Here is a 21,233-nt window from a genome sequence, read left to right as displayed (position 1 = left end):
TATAGCTATAAAAATAAGAAATCTGGCAACTGAATCCTCAGATTTAGAAGCAGAAATCAAAAAGGTAAATAGGAAGATAATTAGAACAAGAAAATTAATACAACGTTTTAAAACTAAAAAATCAGTCAAAAGTCTAAAAGAGAATATTAAGAATAAACAAATTTATCGTGCTCGTAGACTGCACTATCTCCACATACAAAATATGATTGCATTACAAGCTGTTGAATCAAGAATACATGTTCAAAATATTCAAGTAATGCAACCTCTACAGGTTGAACCCCTAGAACAAGTACAAATTGAATCTGAACAAGAATTACAAGTTCCTTTATCACCTTTACAAAATCCTATAATCTAAGAAGCATATAAAATGCCTGGTTTAGCAAATCAAACACTACAAGAATTAAAAAATGATTTAGATTTTCAGAAAAGTCAAAAAAGATATTATGAAGTAAGATTACAGAATAGTAACGTTTACACAAGAAATAGAGAAGAAGTAGAACAATTCTGTAAAAATTGTATAGAATGCATATCAAGAGAAATAGAAAAGTTGTTAAAAGAAATAGAGAATTTTAATAGTGCAAACCCAACCCAAGAAAAATATTTCAAAAGCTTGCATTAAGAAAAATTGGTATCAGAGCCAAAGTAACGATTCAAAAGCAACATTTTCCACTTAAACAACGCTTTTTAATAACACGCTTTAAAACCACTAAAAGACAAAAATCTATAAATCTGTACAGAATAAAATTTGCACACTAGATGGACCCTGATTATATTATGGTGCTACCTTTGTCTCTCTTCCGTGAATTTACAATTAATCTGATAAATCACCACGAAAAATTTTTATAATCTGATTTGCCAACTTCTTTAGTTTGACGCTTCAGACAACATTTTACCAAACTTGGTCCCTACGGCTGTTAAAAAAAATAAAAAATATTCTAATGCATGCAATTTTGGATATTCTACAAGAAAAATAACATCTAAAAGTCTTCTATTTAACAAACATCCAAAAATTTATTATTTAAACATTCAAAACAATTTATTTAAATAAAAAATTTACCTTTTACGATTATATTATGTTTACATTAAAAATTAGCTATTAAATTAATTATTTATATAAATTATGTTTTAAAATAAAATATATATTAAAAATAAATTAAATAATATATATTTATATATAAATTAATTATCTATATTTTATATTTTAACATGTATTTTATATTGATATTTAATTTAATGACTAATTTTTTATGCAACTCTAATATTGTTGATAAAAATAATATTTCAAAAAAATTGGTTTATTAATAGTTGATTTTCTATAGCTGAAAAAAAGGAAAATGATTTCAAATACACTTTAGAAGTGGATACATGTATACATGCTCGGGCTCGCACACAAGTTCAAGGTTGAAGATCTTTGACTTTTATACTAACGTAGATTCTAGCAGAGGCGGATGCATGTACAAAACGCCAAAATTTACAATTCTTTTGCTAATATATAGATATAAATAATAGATGTACCTATTGTTTTAATTATTTGTCCCAATTCTTAAACATATTTTGAATTTGCTTTCATATTGAATTTTAAAATTGATCCGTTACTTGATAATTCGATTTTTATTATACATTATGAGTTATAATTCGACATTAATTATTATTCAACTTTTAGTTGTAACCGACATCTTCGTTACCGACTTAATGACCATTATTTTTATCTTAATGACCAAACAGTCATAACATCAACTCTATTCATTAATTTTATACCTATAAAAAGAACCTTCTATATCTAATTTTAGGGCCAATAAATAATAACTTCTATTTCATATCTTACATTCTATATTTATAGAATTATTATTATACACAAACATAATAAGTGTTCTTACCAGCTCAAGCCGAGGTATAGGTCGTCCCCTTAATAAGGTCGGCGGACTCCTAAGGCGCGATCCAAAACCTCGTCAACAAAGGAGGAGTGCGAGAGGTGGGTACCTGCAAAGGCACTCCGACGCTCAAGTCAGTAAGAGAATGTGTATGGAGATTTTTTCTTTTGAAAGATTGCTTACCTCCTCCCGTTCTTACTTTTCTTCTTATACTCGTTTATTGCTGATCGTTAGACCTAGGTCGTAACGCTTGGAGAGGGAATTTATTACTTGTCCGATATTATTGGGTGAGAATGAATGCCGATTATAGCAGATAATCGGTTATGGTAGTGGATACGTTACCGAGCTTATAACTCGTAACTGACTTTACTGGTCATATCAATAAGTTATATTTCATATCTTACATTCTATATTCATAGAATTATTATAAAGGGACAACACATGATATGTTCTATTTTCATGTCTTATATTCTATATTCATAGAATTATTATAAACACACAACACATGATAACTTCTATTTCATGTTTTATACATACTATATTCATAGAATCATTCTTATACATTTTAAACACTTACTGACTTGAACGTCGGAGTGTCTTTTGTAGGTACCCACTCCCTTGTTCGTTCCTTACCGACGTATAACTCATCTCGACAAGAAATTTGAAAACATTTATCGACGGACAAACTATACACCGATCAATCTCCACAAAAACAATTGGGGCTCACCGTGGGACCGATAAACTAATTTCCTACTCCATCGAATAGATTCAAAGAATTTGAATTATATTCAAATATTTAAATCAATTTTCAAATAACATTTATATATTTTAGCAATTTATGTATTCTATTTTTTTTTATTTCTCAACCTTTATTCAAAACTCAGTTTCACAAGGACATATAACATTTATTGAGAATTTTACAAACAATTCATTTAGAATAATAAAATGACTATTGATACTAATCTTTAATTTCTTATACTTTCTATCAATAATTCAAATTCTAAAAATATGCAATTTAAACTCCTAAAATTTTAAATAAATCAATGTATGTCACCTATAATTTTTTTTAATTTCATGTTCTTTAATTACTTGCCATGTTCTATCTTTTTTATTCTTGACCAAAAGCAGAAAGAATACAAAACCTGCTATATAATCACTTATAATTTTGTTTTCATCTCTTGAGATTATCTACTACATAATAGCCTCATCTCTTACGTTTTTCTTATCTATTGTCACGAGAGTGTTGATAAAACATTTCTCTATATATCATTGTCATTTTAAATCCAAACATACCCTGATTCATTCTTTGCATTAGCTATTCTTATCCATGTATCACACTTGTTGAACATGTTTTGTTTTCTATACTCCAAAATCAAAGCCTACAAATCTATAAAAAAAATTAAAAAGTGATTCTTAAAGTTTGATAAACTACAACATCAAATCAAAAGTATTTTTAATTTCAATTTATATATGAATTCATTCCTCACACATGAACAAATTCTAAACATATCATTATGGCATTATAATTTTCATACCACCATGCTAATTTTTTTCATGAATTATATTTATTTATTTATTTATTTTTATTACTATCTACACAATTAGATGAGTTCAAGTCTCGAATGTAATTGAATTCTTTCAAAACTTATAACGAAAATTTTCAATAATACTATTTCAATCTTTATTATTTATTTTATTATCAATATTTTATTTTTTTTCTTACAACATTTATAAATTTAAATGTATTTTGCATGAATTTAAATTTAAAATTGAATTGTTTAAAAATAATTTTAATAGCTCTATGTCATTTGATTGATTATATATTTTTTATTCTTTAGCAATATATACCTGTTGCACTATTTATTTTATTAAATTTTATGTTACTATTGATTTAATACAAAAAGTTAAATAAAAATACATGCAAACATTCAAAATTTACTATTATTATACGAGGAATATCCCTCGTCATACTGTAACTGCTAAAAATATTATACTAAATGTATCATTCAATGACTCTTATTTTATTGCTTTATTATCAAATTAAAGCATATCTTACAAAACAAAATTCAGATATTCATACATGTATGACATTCATATATGTCGTCTTCTTCTCTATAATTATCAACTTTTAAGGTATATTTTTTCTACTCTGAACTCTTTTATTTGTTCAATATATATTATTCACTATATGTTGCGACTTTGTGCATATTCATTTTCTTAATTTATCTTATTCGTATCAGACCTTCACTATAAATTGTAAATATTCAATAACTAATTACTTTGAGCGAGAAATTCATCAATAAGTTGTTGTGAGTCGAAAAAAATTCTCAAGATAATTAACCATTATATTCTCAAATCATACAATCGATTCTGTCAATGGATATCTATTTCTGAACTTTTTAATTCATATACAATCAAATGCTAAAATTATTTTTAAGCGGAAAAGTATCCCCCACACAACTATCTTGATTGAATGACTTTTATCACTCAATTATTCTTTGAATAAGTGCCGACATAATAGCCTGACTAAGTTTGGGGGCTCACCATATCATTATTCACTTATCTTTTAACCGAATTATAACTCATTTTATTTTCTAAGCTTAGCCTGGATCATATGATCGACAGACAAAATTTGGGGGCTGTGGTCCGTCACCTTATAACTCGGTCTTTATTGTGCATTATGAGTTATAACTCGGCGTTAACTATCATTCATTCTTTGCTTGTAACCGACACCTTCATTACTAACTTAATGACCATTATTTTTATCTTAATGACCAAATAGTCATAACATCAACTCTATCCATCAATTTTATGCCTATAAAAAGAACCTTCTATATCTAATCTCAAGGACAATAGATAATAACTTCTATTTCATGTCTTACATTCTATATTTATAGAATTATTATTATACACAAACATATGATAAGTTCTATTTCATATCTTACATTCTATATTCATAGAATTATTATAAAGGGACAATACATGATAAGTTCTATTTTCATGTCTATCTTACATTCTATATTCATAGAATTATTATAAACACACAACACATGATAACTTCTATTTAATGTCTTACATTATATATTCATAGAATTATTCTTATACCTTTTAAATACTTACTAACTTGAACGTCGGAGTGTCTTTTGCAGGTACCCACCTCCTTGTTTTTTTCTTACCAACGTGTAACTCATCTCGACGAAATAAAAATTTGAAAACATTCATCAATAATAGACGAGCTATATATCGGTCAATCTCTACAAGAATAAAAATATTATTGTTTAGATAAATTTTAGTATTTCATTTTGTCATTTAGCTATTTATCTTTAACAAAAAATATAATGATAATTTTTTTAGTGTCTTAAAAATAAAAATACAGTGATCTTATCTTATTTATTTATTATCTAAACAAATGTATTATTTTAATTAACATTGATATGATAAAAAAATGAAAGTTAAATATATTATCTTCAAATTCAAATGAGATACAAAGAATTTAATGATACGAAATATTATCTTTAATATTATACTAAATATGATAAATGCAATATACTATTATTGGCCTTATATAAATAGTATTAAATTTAGTTAATATTTTTATAATGCAAAAAATAAAGACAATAATTATAAATTTCTTTTTAATCATCCTGCATTGCATTAGTTATTATTTTCATATATTAAATTATACTTTTTAAATTAATATATATAATTATGCTAGATTATATATATATATAAAAGGATAAATTAAAGGTCCCTTGTAACATATTTTTTATTATTAAATAAAATGAGATGAAATTTTTATAACAAAAGTTACATCACTGATTTAAGCAAAATTTTTCCAATTTCAATTCTCCCTCCCCTCCCAAAATTGATTTAAGCAATGAATGATGTAATTATATGCTGCAATTTAACATTAAATTTCATCAGCTTCACGTTTCACTATACTATCCATTGAGTTGATAATTAGGATAATAAGATAAAATTGACATTATTGTTGTGATTCACACACTACTCTCTGCTAATAATATGATGAGTCTTAACTAAAGTAACTTATCACAAGATCACATATATTAAGATTTTGATGTGAAAGGATGAACTAATTAAATAGTCCAATGATGGGATAACTTACATCATTATTAATTTTAAATTTTTTAATAATTTTTATAATTTATAAAAAAAAATAGATCATGATTAATTAATTAAATTAACAAAGTTTAGGTTAGATTAAGAGTTAAAATTAATTATAATAAATTAATTAATTTTATTTCAGTCAAAGGTAATTTACTTTCTAATTTAGAGAAGATCGTATAGAATTCATCACACATATATATATATGTGTGTGTATAAGCACATATATATTAATTTTTGCCCCATGATTAAAACTTCTGGATTCTTTGCTGAATTTCTATGTAAATAAATAGGAAAGAAAGAAAGAGAAGAAAGAAGCAAGTTAAATCTTCAATCAAAAGAATGGAAGTAAAATCTAGCTAGAAGCAAAGGTATATGGAGAAACTAAACTTGTCGCATAAACAAGGGGCCGGGGAAGAAGTGCATGCATGCAGGCGTGCACATTATTGTATTATACACACAAGTAGTAAGTGTTGGCTAGGAGAACTAAAGTTTGAGAAAAACAAACTCCTCGATAGCAGAAACGGAGCCGATGTTTTCAAGAGCAACTTTGTTTGGTTCTTCATCGACGCCAATGGCCATGATAGCCATCTTCCCACGGGAAGTCCTTCCAACGCTCATGAAGCTAACATTGACATTGTGGTCAGCCAGTATGTTTCCGACGCGACCAATCATCCCTGGCTGATCGATCTGGCGGCAAAGGATGAGGTTCCCTTCCAAGCTCACATCCACACCGAAGGACCCAACGCACGTAAGGTGCGGCATCCCATCCTTCACTTTCCCCTCGATGCTGATCTCACCGTTTACCTTCACAGCGCTCGCAAATTTGGACTCGACATTCGAGATCTGAACCTGAATGGAATCCAGGGGCAGCTCCGGCGATGAGTCAACCACTATCCTCTCCTCGCTTATGCGGAGCCCCTTCTCCTTGGCGGTGAAGTCCGCATTCACAATGTTGACAATTGAATTTGATATGGGCTCGATGATGCCCTTTGTGATCATGGCTCTGAGGAGTCTGGTGTCCAGGTCATCGTGTCCTCTCGCTGATCGGTACACCACCTTCACGGCCTTGATGCCTTTCCCTCCGGACACCAACTGCACCGCAAGTCTCCCAAGCTTCTCAGCTAGCAATACGTATGGTGCCAGCTCTGACACCACCTCAGGAGCAACCATGGGAGCATTCACTGCAGTTGCCGACAGCTCCCCCCTCAGTGCTCCAACAACAGCCTCTGCTATCTCGATTGCCACACCCTCCTGTGCCTCTTTTGTGCTGGCTCCCAGATGAGGCGTCACCGTTACGTTCTCGTGTTTCACTAGCTTGCTATCTTTTGGTGGGGGCTCCTCCGCGAAGACGTCGAGTGCCGCCTGGGCAACTGTTCCGGCGTCAAGGGCTTTGACCAGGGCATCTTCATCGATTACACCACCTCTAGCAACATTGATGATGCGGACTCCTTTCTTCATCTTTGCAAAAGTGGCGTCGTTGAAGATCTTCTTAGTAGTTGCGGTAAGCGGCATGTGCAGAGAGATGAAGTCTGCGGCGGCGATGGCATTCTCAAATGACACCAATTCCACCCCAACAGCACGGGCCCTGTCTGCCGGGGCATAAGGATCATGTGCAATCACATTCATTCCCAACCCTTTCGCTCGCCTCGCCACCTCAGACCCAACTTTTCCAAACCCCATCACTGCTAACGTCTTCCCAACCATCGATACTCCCACATACTTGTTTCTTTGCCATTTCCCTGCACATGCACCACATAAACATACCTATGCATATTTGCATGATTATGAACAACAATAGAAGGTAAAGCAACAGAATGGATAGATGGATACCGGCTTTGATGGAGGCGTCGGCTTGGGCAACGTTCCTTGCCATGGCAGCAAGGAGAGCAATGCCATGCTCAGCAGCTGCAATGGTGTTGGCGGTGGGGGCGTTGACTACAAGGCAGCCGTATTCGGTTGCAGCTTGAAGATCGACATTGTCAATGCCGACACCTGCTCTGCCGACAACCTTCAGCCTTCCTTTGGAAGCTTCGAAGACCTGCCTGGTCACCTTGGTGGCGCTCCTCACTATCAGCGCATCACACGACGAGATCTTGTTGCACAGCTGCTCCGGTGACAGGTCGTATGCGCACTCCACCTCCCCGACCTCACGTAGCAGTTGCAGCCCCGCCTCTCCTAGCTTCTCCGACACCAATATGGTGGGTTTTGAACCATGAGGGGACAGATCCTTGCTGCTTGTTGTGGACGAAGATTTCGAGTCCGCCGTCTTCAACACACTGGTGACGTTCACCACCGAGGCACACGCGCGCTGGCAATAACAAGAAGCGCAACGAGAACCAGATAATGATGAGACTCTCAGGAAGGGGTTTTTGGTGGTTAATGAGGCAAGCGATGTTGATGCTGATCTCGTACTCGAAGGAAACACGGCTTTGGTGTACGTAGACGACGCCATTGATTGAAACATTATACAATTTTACAGACTTTTCTTTTTCTTCTCTTGCTGATCTCTCCACTTTTGAGGGCCTTTTTCATTATATATACAACTTTGACTTCATTTCCAAAGCCGTTAATTTATCACTGGCTATAAATAATTCTTATAAACCAATCGACTGCGGAGGAGCTTATAAACCATTAATTTCAATTCCTAATATTATACAAGTGAAATTTCATTTCAGGTCACAATTCATTTTTCCATTACATTTAATGAGAGGTTGCCATGGAGACCGAACCACATCCGAAGAAAACCACAGAAAAAATATGTTCTTTGCCTCTTCTGCATTTTGCTTTTGACATATATATTAAAAAAAAAAAAACCATACATTTCTTTTGTTATTAAATAACTATAAAATACTGGTAATACAATCCTTATAGAAAACAACAAAATTTATATATACATCTAAGATCAACAAAATATCAATAAGTACACTTCTGTAAAGTACAAGTAATCAACAAAAAAAATATGAAAATCACACAATTAAAATTTCTAAAATGAGTTTTGATCCGTCACCTTATAACTCAGTCTTTATTATGCATTATGAGTTATAACTCGGTGTTAACTATCATTCATTCTTTTGTTTGTAACTGACACCTTCATTACCGACTTAATGACCATCATTTCTATCTTAATGACCAAACGGTCATAACATCAATTTTATGCCTATAAAAAGAACCTTCTATATCTAATCTCAATACTACATTCTATATTCATAGAATTATTATAAAACGAATACATTCTATATTCATAGAATTATTATAAACACAACATAACACATGATAACTTTCATTTCATGTCTTACATTCTATATTCATAGAATTATTATATACCTCTTAAACACTTACTGACTTGAGCGTCGGAGTGTCTTTTGCAGGTACCCACCCCCTTGTTCTCTCTTTGCCGACGTATAACTCATCCCGACGAGAAGTTTGAAGACATTCATTGACGGACGAGCTATACACCGGCTAAATTCAGCAAGAACAATTGGCGCCGTCTGTGGGGACGAGTAAAATCATTCCCACTCCCCTTAGGTTCATAAAACTTGATTTACATTCAAATTTTTGAACCAATCTCAACAATCTTATTTAAGATTTTAATACCTCTTATCAAATTTTAATCTATCATAACTTTTTATAAAGTATTTACTTTATACATTCAAATTGCTTCATTTTTACGTATCATAATATTCCACATCTCATAATCGATTAATGAACCAATCCGAGAATAAACTCGGCTTTCAATCAATCTGAAACGAACTCGGTTTTCAATCAATCCGAGCACAAATTCACTTATCAAATTTGCTTATTTTTTTTTCAAAGTTCTCTATTTACACAAGTAAAATTATATATTTTATTCAACATACTTTTATATTTATACTTTGAGTAACTAATACTTACTGATTTATTAGTTATATTCAAACCTCACTATATGTTCTATACAATAATGACATATAACAACCATGTCAATTGCATTTTTATTTCTTATGTATTATATTTTTACTGCTTAATGATTTCATTTATACAATTAAATGACAGTAATGATGAGTTTAAATATTAAAATTGGATTCCATCAAAAATTAATTATATATCAATTGTATATAACTGTTACACTATTCATTTTATACTATTAAATTTTATGTTACTATTTGTTTAATGTAGAAAATTAAACAGGCAATTTACTATTATTACACGAGGAATATCCCTCGTCATACTGTAACTGCTAGAAACATTATACTAAATGTATAATTCATCGATAACTGTTATCTTACTGCTTTATTATCAAATTAAAGCATGTCCTACAAAATAAAATTCAGATATTCACATTTGGCATGTATGACATTCATATATGTCGTCTTCTTCTCTACAATTATCAACTTTCAAGGTATATTTTTTTTTTACTTTGAACTATTTTACTTTTACAATATATATTACTCAATATATGTTGCGACTTTATACCTATTCATTTTCTCAATTTATCTTATTCATGTCAGACCTTCACTGTAAATTGTAAATATTCAATAACTAATTGCTTTGAGAGAGAAATTTATCAAGAAGTTGTTGTGGGTCGGAAAAATTCCCAAGACAATTAACCACTATATCCTCGAATCATACAATCGATTCCGTCAATGGATATCTATCTCTGAACTTTTCAGTTCACATACAATCAAATGCTAAAATTGTTCTTAAGCGGAAAAGTATCCCCCACACAACTATCTTGATTGAATGACTCTTATCATTCAATTATTTTTTGAATAAGTGCCGACATAATAACCCGACTAAGCTTGGGGGCTCACCATATCATTATTCACTCATCTTTTAATCGAGTTATAACTCATTTTATTTTCTAAGCTTAGCCTGGATCATATGATCGGCGGACAAAGCTTGGGGGCTGTGATCCGTCACCTTATAACTCAGTCTTTATTATGCATTATGAGTTATAACTTGGTGTTAACTATCATTCATTCTTTTGTTTGTAACTGACACCTTCATTACCGACTTAATGACCATCATTTCTATCTTAATGACCAAACGGTCATAACATCAATTTTATGCCCATAAAAAGAACCTTCTATATCTAATCTCAATACTACATTCTATATTCATAGAATTATTATAAATAATACATTCTATATTCATAGAATTATTATAAAACGAATACATTCTATATTCATAGAATTATTATAAACACAACATAACACATGATAACTTTCATTTCATGTCTTACATTCTATATTCATAGAATTATTATATACCTCTTAAACACTTACTGACTTGAGCGTCGGAGTGTCTTTTGCAGGTACCCACCCCCTTGTTCTCTCTTTGCCGACGTATAACTCATTCCGACGAGAAGTTTGAAGACATTCATTGACGGACGAGCTATACACCGGCTAAATTCAGCAAGAACAAGTTTAATTAGAGAGCTAATTCATATGAGTCAGTGTTTTAAATTTTAAATACTAATCCTAGATCTTAAATTATATACTATAAATTTTAACTTTAAATAATCTTATATTCTCCAAAAAATAAAGGTTAAAAAATAATCTTACAATAAAAAAAGTTAACTAATGGTATCTATTTAAAAGTTGGTTTTTTGTGTTTTTTATTAAAATTTATATTGATTCAATATAATATTAGCTAATTTATATTATTTAACTTTTGTTTTCTAAACTTATATCCTATTATTTTATTGATTTTTACTGTAAACACTTATTTGTCAAAATGTCTCTATCTATGATAAGTGGAATCCTAATACTTTACCGTATAATAATTCATGTGAAATTCAATTTACTATTATCATATTGTTGGATTATGTATAAATGTGTCTGTGTGAAGATGTTCGGAAGTGGTAATAAATATATTTGATAATAAAGTTACGTTAAATAATTAATAATTTTTTTGAACAATATAAATAATAAATTTTAAAATTAATCTAATTTAAGTAAAATATACTGTATTCTTAAATTATTCACTTAAATCTTAATATTAGAATAATTATTTGTATATTTAATGAATTAAATATTTAATATATCTATTGTTCATATTGTTTAATATTTTTATTATCTATTTATATTTTTTTATAATTTTGATGTGAAAGTTAGTAAAAATTTAAATAGATTTATGTGAGAATTGAGTTTTAAAATATCTAAACTATTGAAAATATTATTTATAAAAAGAGGTGATGATTTGGTCATTATTTACAGAGATTTTTTTCTGAAGTTAGTGAGTGATTTTTTTTCTACTGAGTTTACATAGAATCAATTATTTTAGTGAGGATAATAACAAAGTAGTTGAATGGCAGCTCTTTTTTACTCCTCAAATCGAGTCGGACTCGAGTTATGACTTATGATACTTGTGCTCTAAATAAATTGGGCAGCTTAACCTGCCTGCCCTTTTGGGTGCTCTCCTCTAACTCTTGAAAATGGATTACCAAATGAATTAATCAATTCTTTAAAAATAAAGTAAATTTTCAAATTCCAAATTTAGTTTATTTTTTGGTCATTTAACAATCATATTTTATTTTTTTAAAAAAATAATACTGCACGACTAATAAATTTATTATTTTAGATTAATATTTAGCTAATAAATATATTTTTATATATAATATCTAAAGAATACAGTATGGTGTTGATTAGATTTTAAATATTAAATTTTAATACTTTTTTAACTAACGTGACAATTTTTTTTTAAATTTAATACTAAAATGTATCTCTTTAAAAACTAATTATCTGGATGTCATTCTTTTTATATTACTATAATAAATTATAATTAAAATTAAATATTAAATTAATTGCTACCTAAAAAAAATGACACTTAAATAATTAATTTCAAAAAGTGATATTTTAATAATAAATTTTAAGAAAAGTGATAGATTAATAAAAATAAATCAAATTTTAAACTCTAATCCTAATAATATAAACATACAATGTTAATCCAAAGTATATATGCATTAATAAAAATGGCTCAACCCCTAACATTTACTTTTCAAAATATCACTTAATTCATTTGGATCTCCGATTTTTGGTTTAGAGAAAAGGGAAATGCTACGGTGATAAAAACATATTCTTCATCAGCTGATGAAATTACGTAAAAGGCACAATTAAGTCATGCGTGTCTCTTATTTTCTGAGAAGAAAAGATAGCTTTCTGCAGGAGTTTGTCTTATATCATGTCTCCCTTTTATGGGATTAAATGAAGTTAATGATATTAATTTTTTTTAAGTTAATAACGACATTGTTATTATTTTAGTTAATTTTTTGGGTCTTTTTGGTGGATTGGCCAGTTTTTTTTGTTGTGATTTGGACATTGGGTATTATGACTAATATTTTTAATCACTAAAAAAATTAGGATTTTTGTATCACAAATTTAAGATTGAAACCCATTATGACTAAAAAAAGGAGATTGAATTCTTGGACCAACTGAAATCATAAAAATAATAACAATGATAATAAAATAGAAGAGAATGCTTACTATGATGGTTTTGAATTTAAAAAATTGAAATAAATAAATTAATAAAAATAAAAAATATAAATTAAATGATAAAAACTAATTTTAAAATTTTGTAATTCTACCATTTGTATATTATTAATTATTTATATTATTTTATTTTTCAACTTGTGTTGGTTCATTATTGTTATTATTCTTTAATATCTATCTATCATTTATGATTTTTTTATTAAAATAAATATTCTAAAAAAATTTAATTAGTTAAATTTTTGGTTAATAAGAATTTAATTAGTAATGAGCTATATCTTAAATGACATAGTCTCTCCATACTCAGCTAAGAAGTTGTAGGTTTGAGTTTCCTTATTTTCGATAAAAAAAGAAAAAAATTTGATTGGTATTTAAAAATTATCATTATTATTTTATATTTTCATTAAATGATAGAGGAGTGCATACTAATATTTTGTAATTAAAATTAATATTTTAATATAAATTTTTTAATATTATAAATTTTATATTTTGTTTCTTTTCAAAAGTTTTCGATCACACCTATTTCAAGTTAAGTTTCAAAGTAGTCCCTGAACTTACCTTCGAGTCTAAGTGCATGTTTGGGCGTCATTATTTTGTTAAAAAAAGATCTTTTTTCAATTAAAAAATATCTTTTTTTATCTTTTAACGTGTTTGGCAAATTTTTAGTAGTAAAAGTAAAAGCACTAGTAAAATAAAAAAAAGATCTTTTTTGAGAAGCTGTAATTTACATCTTTTTTTAAAAGATCTTTTTTCCTTAAAAAAAAGATGTTTTTCATGTAATAAATAAACAAAAAAGTACTTTTATATTGTTATACCCAAACATAATTGATAGATAAAAAGACCTTTTTACATGAGATATCCAAACATAAAATTACTTTTACTTCTGTATAAGATCTTTTAAAAAAAGATAACTCAAAAAAAGATCTTTTCTTAGAAGCTCACCCAAACAAGCCCTAAAAGTAATCTCTGAAATTAATAATCACTCAAATTTGTCTCTGAACTTGTACTCCGAAACTTATAGTAGTCCCTGAAATATTTTTCGTTCATCATAACTTTGAAACAACGTCATTTTGAACAAAAAAAAAAGAAGCCTAAAAAAACGTTCATCGTTTTATATTAAAAAAACACAACAACCCCCTTCTTCTTCTTCTTCAACTCTGTTCTTCTCTTCTTCTTCAACAAATCACAAAAATAAAAACCAATAACACAAAATATCACAAAAAAATTACCATTAATTAGAAAAGATCAATCAACTTAAATAGCAAGTATCAATCAATCTAAATAGCAACAAGCACAAAAAATAGCAACCACAAAAAATATAAATAATTACAAAATAGAAAATAACTAAAATTAACCATTGTTGTTATATTAAAACAGGATCAGCAGTAACAATCACCCAAATATTAAAGAACAATGATTGAATAACTAAAAAAATTAAAGAAAAAAATACCATGGCTGAGAGAGAGAACCGTGCCAGAAGAGAGAAGAGAAAAACCGAGCGAAAATGGAGGCAAGCGAACAATGGCAGCAGCGAAACGGAGGCCCACGAGAGGCGGCAACAGCAAAGATTGAGAAGAGCTCTTGTGAGTGTGAGATTATAGTTGAAAAGGAGGAGAAGGAGGGCATCAAATTATAAAGAAGAAGAGGAAGAGGAATGATATCAAGTTGGGGAAGTAGAAGGGGAAGGGTTGGAGGAGGAAAAGGGGTCGGATTGGGGATGAAGAAGGAAAAGGTAAAGGTTGGGAGAGGAAAAAGGGGTTGGGGATGGGGATAGAGAAGGAAACAGATTGAAAATTAGGAGGGGGTGGGGTTCTACTCTGTGCTTCTTTCTTTTTTCTTTTTTTTTTCTTTAATAAAATTGGGGGATTCTACGCCACTTTATTTTTTCTTTTTCTTTTTTTGTTTTTTTGTTTTTCTCAAAACGACGTCGTTTTAAGGTTTTGATAAATAGAAAATACTTCAGGGACTACTATGAGTCCTGGAATACAAGTTTACGAATGAATTTGAATAATTATTAACTTCAGAGATTACTTTGAGACTCGAGTGTAAGTTCAAGGACTACTTTGAGACTTAACTCCACCTATTTATAAATTGATGCCCTAGAACTCTTCACATTACACAAAGCACACCCTGATAATCACAACTATATTTTTTAATTTTGTATGATTGTTATTATTCTCACACCAAAATCTTAGTTTTTTTAGGATTGTTATTATTCTCACACCAAAGTTCTTGTTTTTTTTTTATTTTTTTTAGACATGGATAAAATCCAAAATCCAAATCTCCTCTTAAACTTTCCATCCCAAACTCATTCATTCTTCCCTCTCTACTACACATGTAGCATCCTCTCTCACCCAAAATTAGCCTCTCATAAAAAAAGAAAACATCGGCAATAAAGATGCATCTAAAGTCAGCAAGCTTTCTAAACATGGACGAGATTGCACAAAACACTGGTTCTAATACAACTTAATTTGATTTTGCTAATGAAAACAGTAGAGAAAGGATGCTGCATGTATAATAGAAAGGGAGGAATGAATGAGTTTAAGACAAAAAGTATAAGAGTAGATTTGAGTTTTGAATTTTATCCATGTCCAAAAAATAAAAAAATAAAAAAAACAAGAATTTTGGTGTGAAAATAATAACAATCATAAAAAATTAAGATTTTGGTGTGAGAATAATAACAAGTATAATATATATATATATATATATATATATATATATATATATATATATAATATATATATATATATATATATACTTATGATCATTAGGGTGTACCTTGTGTAATGTGAAGAGTTTGAGCATCGATCTATAGAAATAAGTGTGACCAAAAAATTTTGAGAAGAAGTAAAATATAAAATTTATAATATTAAAAAATTTATATTAAAATATTAATTTTAATTATAAAATATTAGTATCCATTCCTCTATTATTTAATGAAAATATAAAATAATAATGATCATTTATAAATACCAATCAAATTCTTATTAACCAAAAATTAAACAAATTAATTTTTTTTAGAATATTGATTTTAATAAAAAAATTCATAAATGATAGATAGATATTAAAAAATAATAACAATAATGGACCAATACAAGTTGAAAAATAAAATAATATAAATAATTAATAATATGCAAATGGTAGAATTACAAAACTTTAAAATTAGTTTTTATCATTTAATTTATATTTTTTGTTTTTATTAATTTATTTATTTCAATTTTTTAAATTCAATAGATAGTTTCAGTGGCTAAGAGAAGGGGGTTGAATCTTAGCCCCCTTTTTGCTTGATTACACTTTCTGGTCTTTGAAGAGACTTTTCTATTTTTGTCTCGTCCCTAGCCACGAGACTTTTTATTTTTGTCTCGTCACTTGGCACGAGATATTTTTGGTTTTTGCTCCTGGACAGTAGAAACAGAAATGGAGTAGGAGAGAATGAGAATTACACCCAGATATATCCTGGTTCAGCTGCTAAGTACAATGCAGCCTACATCCAGTCTCCATCACAACAATGATGGAATTTCACTAAAATCAACTTGATTACAAACTGTAAAGTGTGCTAACCCAACTTACAAGGGGATTCCCACAGAATCATGAAACACAACATAGACGTACAAAGGAACTCTAAGGACATCTATAGCTTTTCTTTTAATTTTGCACTCTCTGCCTTTTTCTGCTCTATGACTTTTTCATACAAACCTCACTTATTTGCCTTTTTTCCATGAGACTCAAGACATGACAAAATTAAACAGAAAAATTACAAAACAGAATATATTGAAGGAGAAGAAAATCTGTAAGCTTAGGTAGCTATGAGACTTCTGTGCCTTGCACTATCAAACTTTTCTTCCTTATTTCAAACCGTGACTGTTCACCCCTTTTATAGAGAAGAGAAGTCTTCACAGTTGAAACAAAACAAAGCTTAACTTATTTTCCTTCAAAAACAGAACCGGTTCGGCCATAGAGAGAGAAGAGGTAACTCATGCAAAACCCAACATGCAAATACCTATAGTTCTTCCTTGGTCATCACTCTTCATCAATCCGAGCGCTCCATCCTTGACTTGCTCTCCAAGATGAATTTCTGGCCCTTGATGCTTCATGATGATGATGACTTCATCTGCTTCAATCTCTGTCTCTTCCATCACTTCGCCACTCTAGCTACTTCCTGTGGTGGTTGAACAGAATCAAAAACAAGCCATGCGTCCAAGAATCTCCTCCTTGCTGGCCGAATCTTCTTCTTTCTTTTTGGGTATGAAGAGCTCGATATTACCTCACCAAATCTTACCATTTTTGGTGAAAATCTCAGCCACAACATACTTTTATTTTGTTATGTTTTCTTGCCATCATCATGATGATCTTGTAGTGTGATCTTCCTTCACTTCGGTAGCTCATTTTTGCTTCCATGGTTTCCTGGACAATGACCGAAAGAGAAGAAAGAGATGAGAGAGAAGAAGCAAATGGAAGAGTAGCAATTAAATGAAGTTAAACAAATTAAGTGGAGAAAGTTGCTTTTACTTCCCTTGCTTGAGTGTCGTGCAGCACAAAGCAAATCAATCATGTCACTCATACTCTCTCTCTCTCACTTATGTTTCCAATGCATGTATTAATTCTTCTAAATAAAACTTTGAGTTCCATCACATGCTTGGAGAAAGGATCCATTGAAGACATCAGACAAATGATAACATTTACTTTCCTGATGGATTTTGGATCAAGCATTGGATCTTAGCATAGATCTTGGGCTTGTAACAATAACAAAATCAATTTGGCCCATTATAACAACTAGGTTCAGCCACAAATTAATTTGGACATTCAAGGCTGAGCAAATAGTGAAACACTTGGGCTCATTAATTTTGTTTTGGCCCAAAATCAATTCAGCCATGCTCATCAATGTATTCTTACATTAAATCAAGGCTGAGTATAATTGGGCTTGTACCAAAATTTTATTTTCGGCCCAATCAAAATCTACATCACAAAATTATTAATAAACATATGTTAAATAAAATCAAATTAATAATTTTGTAATTACAAATTTTAATAATATTTATTCATCATTAAAATTAAATTGGAGTTTTCCAAATTCATCAAAAACCATCGTAGTAAACATTCTCTTCTATTTTATTATCATTGTTATTATTTTTATGATTTCAGTTAGTCCAAAAACTCAATCTCTTTCTTTTTGGTCGGGTTTCAACCTTAAATTTGTAACACCAAAATCCTAAATTTTCTGGTGATTAAAAATATTAGCTATAATACCCAATGTCCAAATCACAACAAAAAAACTGGCAAATCCATAAAAAAGACCCAAAGAATTAACTAAAATAATAACAATGTCATCATTAACTTAAAAAAAATTAAGTTGGGTTGGTCTAGTGGTTAGCTTACTAGTCCGCTTAAGCAAGTGTCGGGAGTTCGAATCCCGCCTTGTGCATGCAGCAACCCATTGGCCAGCGGCAAACCCTTAAATGGAGCTCAGTACCGCGGCGGATTAGTCCTTGACCTGTCGGGTTGGGGGATACCGTGGAAAACCAAAAAAAAAAACTTAAAAAAAATTAATGTCATTAACTTCATCTAATTCTACAAAAGGGAGACATGACATAAGACAAGCTCCTGCACCACTTTAAAAGCTATTTTTTTTTTGAGAGAATAAAAAACACGCATGACTTAATTGTGTCTTCCACGTAATTTCATCTGCTGATGAAAAATATGTTCTTTATCACGTAGCATTTGCCGAAAGAAAAATAAATTTGACTAAAGAATAATAATACAGTGCCATGTGCCATATTTTTATTGCTATATGTCATATTTAAAAAGCATTTTGGCTCCCCTGTTTCTGTTTTATCATAGCATCTATCACTATGTTACTGTATCTTGTCTTAATATCACTTTAAAGTTTAAATACATTGTAGATAAATTATTTTTTATTTTTCTAATCTATTATTGTCCAATTTAGATAATATTCTAATTTAACTTGAAATCAAGATATCTTGCTAAAGGAGTAAAGGTACGTGTTAAACGATCATAAATAAGGGATTTTAATTAAAAAAATTAAGTGCACGCTGGTTAGTATATTCAATATTTTGTAAATTAATAAATGAAAATAAGAAATATTAAAGAAAAACTGAAAATATAAATACAAACTTTGTTAAATGTTAATTGATAATTTAATATAACTTTTTTAATCATAGAAAAGAAAAGTAATGAGTATTGTGAAAGAAAGGTTTATAATTAGAGTAACAGAATAAAAAAAAATGAAGGAGTATAAATTAAAATCAAATAACACGTGTAATTATATATAATGTTTTTTTTAAGAAAAAATATAGGTAACTAACAACATTTTTGAATAATGTGTGAACAATGTAAATTAATAGAGTTAAAAAAGTAAATTAATCTTAAATTTAATTAATAACATTAAATTAAAGTATAGTATATTTTTATTTAATTGATAATTATTTATGTTATTTAAGATGGCCATTGTTTACCTATCACTCTTTTTTTTTTATCATGAATAATTGTAATTGTAATTAAACGAACATAGTTGAATTGAATTGCTAATATCTTGTGTTAAATTAGATATCTTGTTAACTAACCATCCAGCCATGCAGTGGCCAGTAATTAGATAATCCTAAATTACAAATGATGAAGAGATATTGCAAACATCTTAAAAAGTAGTGTTAATATCAAATTCAGGAGTAGAGAATACATAGTTTCTAAGCATTTATTTTCTACAATACTAAAATTTATCATGATGAAGAAAAGAAGGGAACTGATATGGGATGCTATTTTGTGTATAAAAGAAACATTACAGCAATACAGCATGTAGCTAGTGTGGGACGAAGCTTTCTAAGTTATATAATCTATCTTGTAAGTAAACTCATTATCGGGCCGGGGAACAAACATACAAGTCAGCATTGTACTGTAAATAAATGAAATGTAACAATAGCAATGACATATATATCTCTGGTATTGCAATATGGCCTTTGCAAAACTATCTTCAAAATTGGGGCTAACTGCTACTTTGCGACGTTATCAATCAATCAATATGTATAGTGAGAGAGATAGATACCAAACAAAGTAAGGGCAATTGACAAAGCCATATTCACACCATCAAAAGCTACCCCCGAATTAGAACCATTATTTCCCTCATCTTCTGAAGGACTTGGGGCCACAGGCTTAGGCATCACAGCTGCCGGTGATACTTCTGGAGCTGGCGATGTTACTGGAGCCGGCGAAGCTACTGGCACTGGTGACACCACGGGAACAGGCGATACTACTGGAACCGGTGACACTGTTGGCACGGGCGATGATACGGGAATTGGGGACACTGCTGGAACGGGCGATGCTACCGGCACCGGTGACACTACCGGGACTGGTGACACTACCGGAACTGGTGAGACTACCGGCACTGGTGACACTACCGGAACTGGTGATACTACGGGAACGGGAGATGCTACCGGAACCGGGGAATTCACTGGAACCGGTGCGACCACCGGCACTGGAGACACTACGGGCACGAGGGACTTTTCTGGAACCGGTGCAACCACCGGCACCGGCGACACTACTGGGACAGGAGACAAAACAGGCACCGGCGACACTACTGGGACAGGAGACAAAACAGGCACCGGAGACTTGACTGGAACTGGGGAAACTACAGGCACGGGGGACTGAACTGGAACCGGGGCGGGAAATTTAGGTGGAACTGGTGACACTGCGGGAGGATTAACAGGAACGGGGATGACAGGTTGGGTTGGAGAGGTGGCATTTGCAGTTCCGTTTCCGT

General features: G+C 30.5%; 1 protein-coding gene across 1 annotated transcript; it reads right to left on the bottom strand.

Moving 5' to 3' along the window:
- Positions 1 to 6,301: 6,301 nt before the first annotated feature.
- Positions 6,302 to 8,518, bottom strand: LOC112703824 (D-3-phosphoglycerate dehydrogenase 2, chloroplastic-like). The gene is made up of 2 exons (XM_025755446.2): positions 7,830 to 8,518; positions 6,302 to 7,738 (listed from the first exon to the last, which is right to left on the bottom strand). The coding sequence occupies exons 1-2, from the start codon at positions 8,461 to 8,463 to the stop codon at positions 6,483 to 6,485; spliced, it is 1,890 nt and encodes a 629-aa protein (XP_025611231.1). The 5' UTR covers positions 8,464 to 8,518; the 3' UTR covers positions 6,302 to 6,482.
- Between the last annotated feature and the right edge of the window lie 12,715 nt (positions 8,519 to 21,233).

This window comes from Arachis hypogaea, chromosome 7 (assembly GCF_003086295.3).
Source record: "Arachis hypogaea cultivar Tifrunner chromosome 7, arahy.Tifrunner.gnm2.J5K5, whole genome shotgun sequence".
NCBI classification, from domain to species: domain Eukaryota; kingdom Viridiplantae; phylum Streptophyta; class Magnoliopsida; order Fabales; family Fabaceae; genus Arachis; species Arachis hypogaea.
Note: the sequence above shows the minus strand (reverse complement) of the source record. Positions and strands in the feature narration are given on the sequence as shown.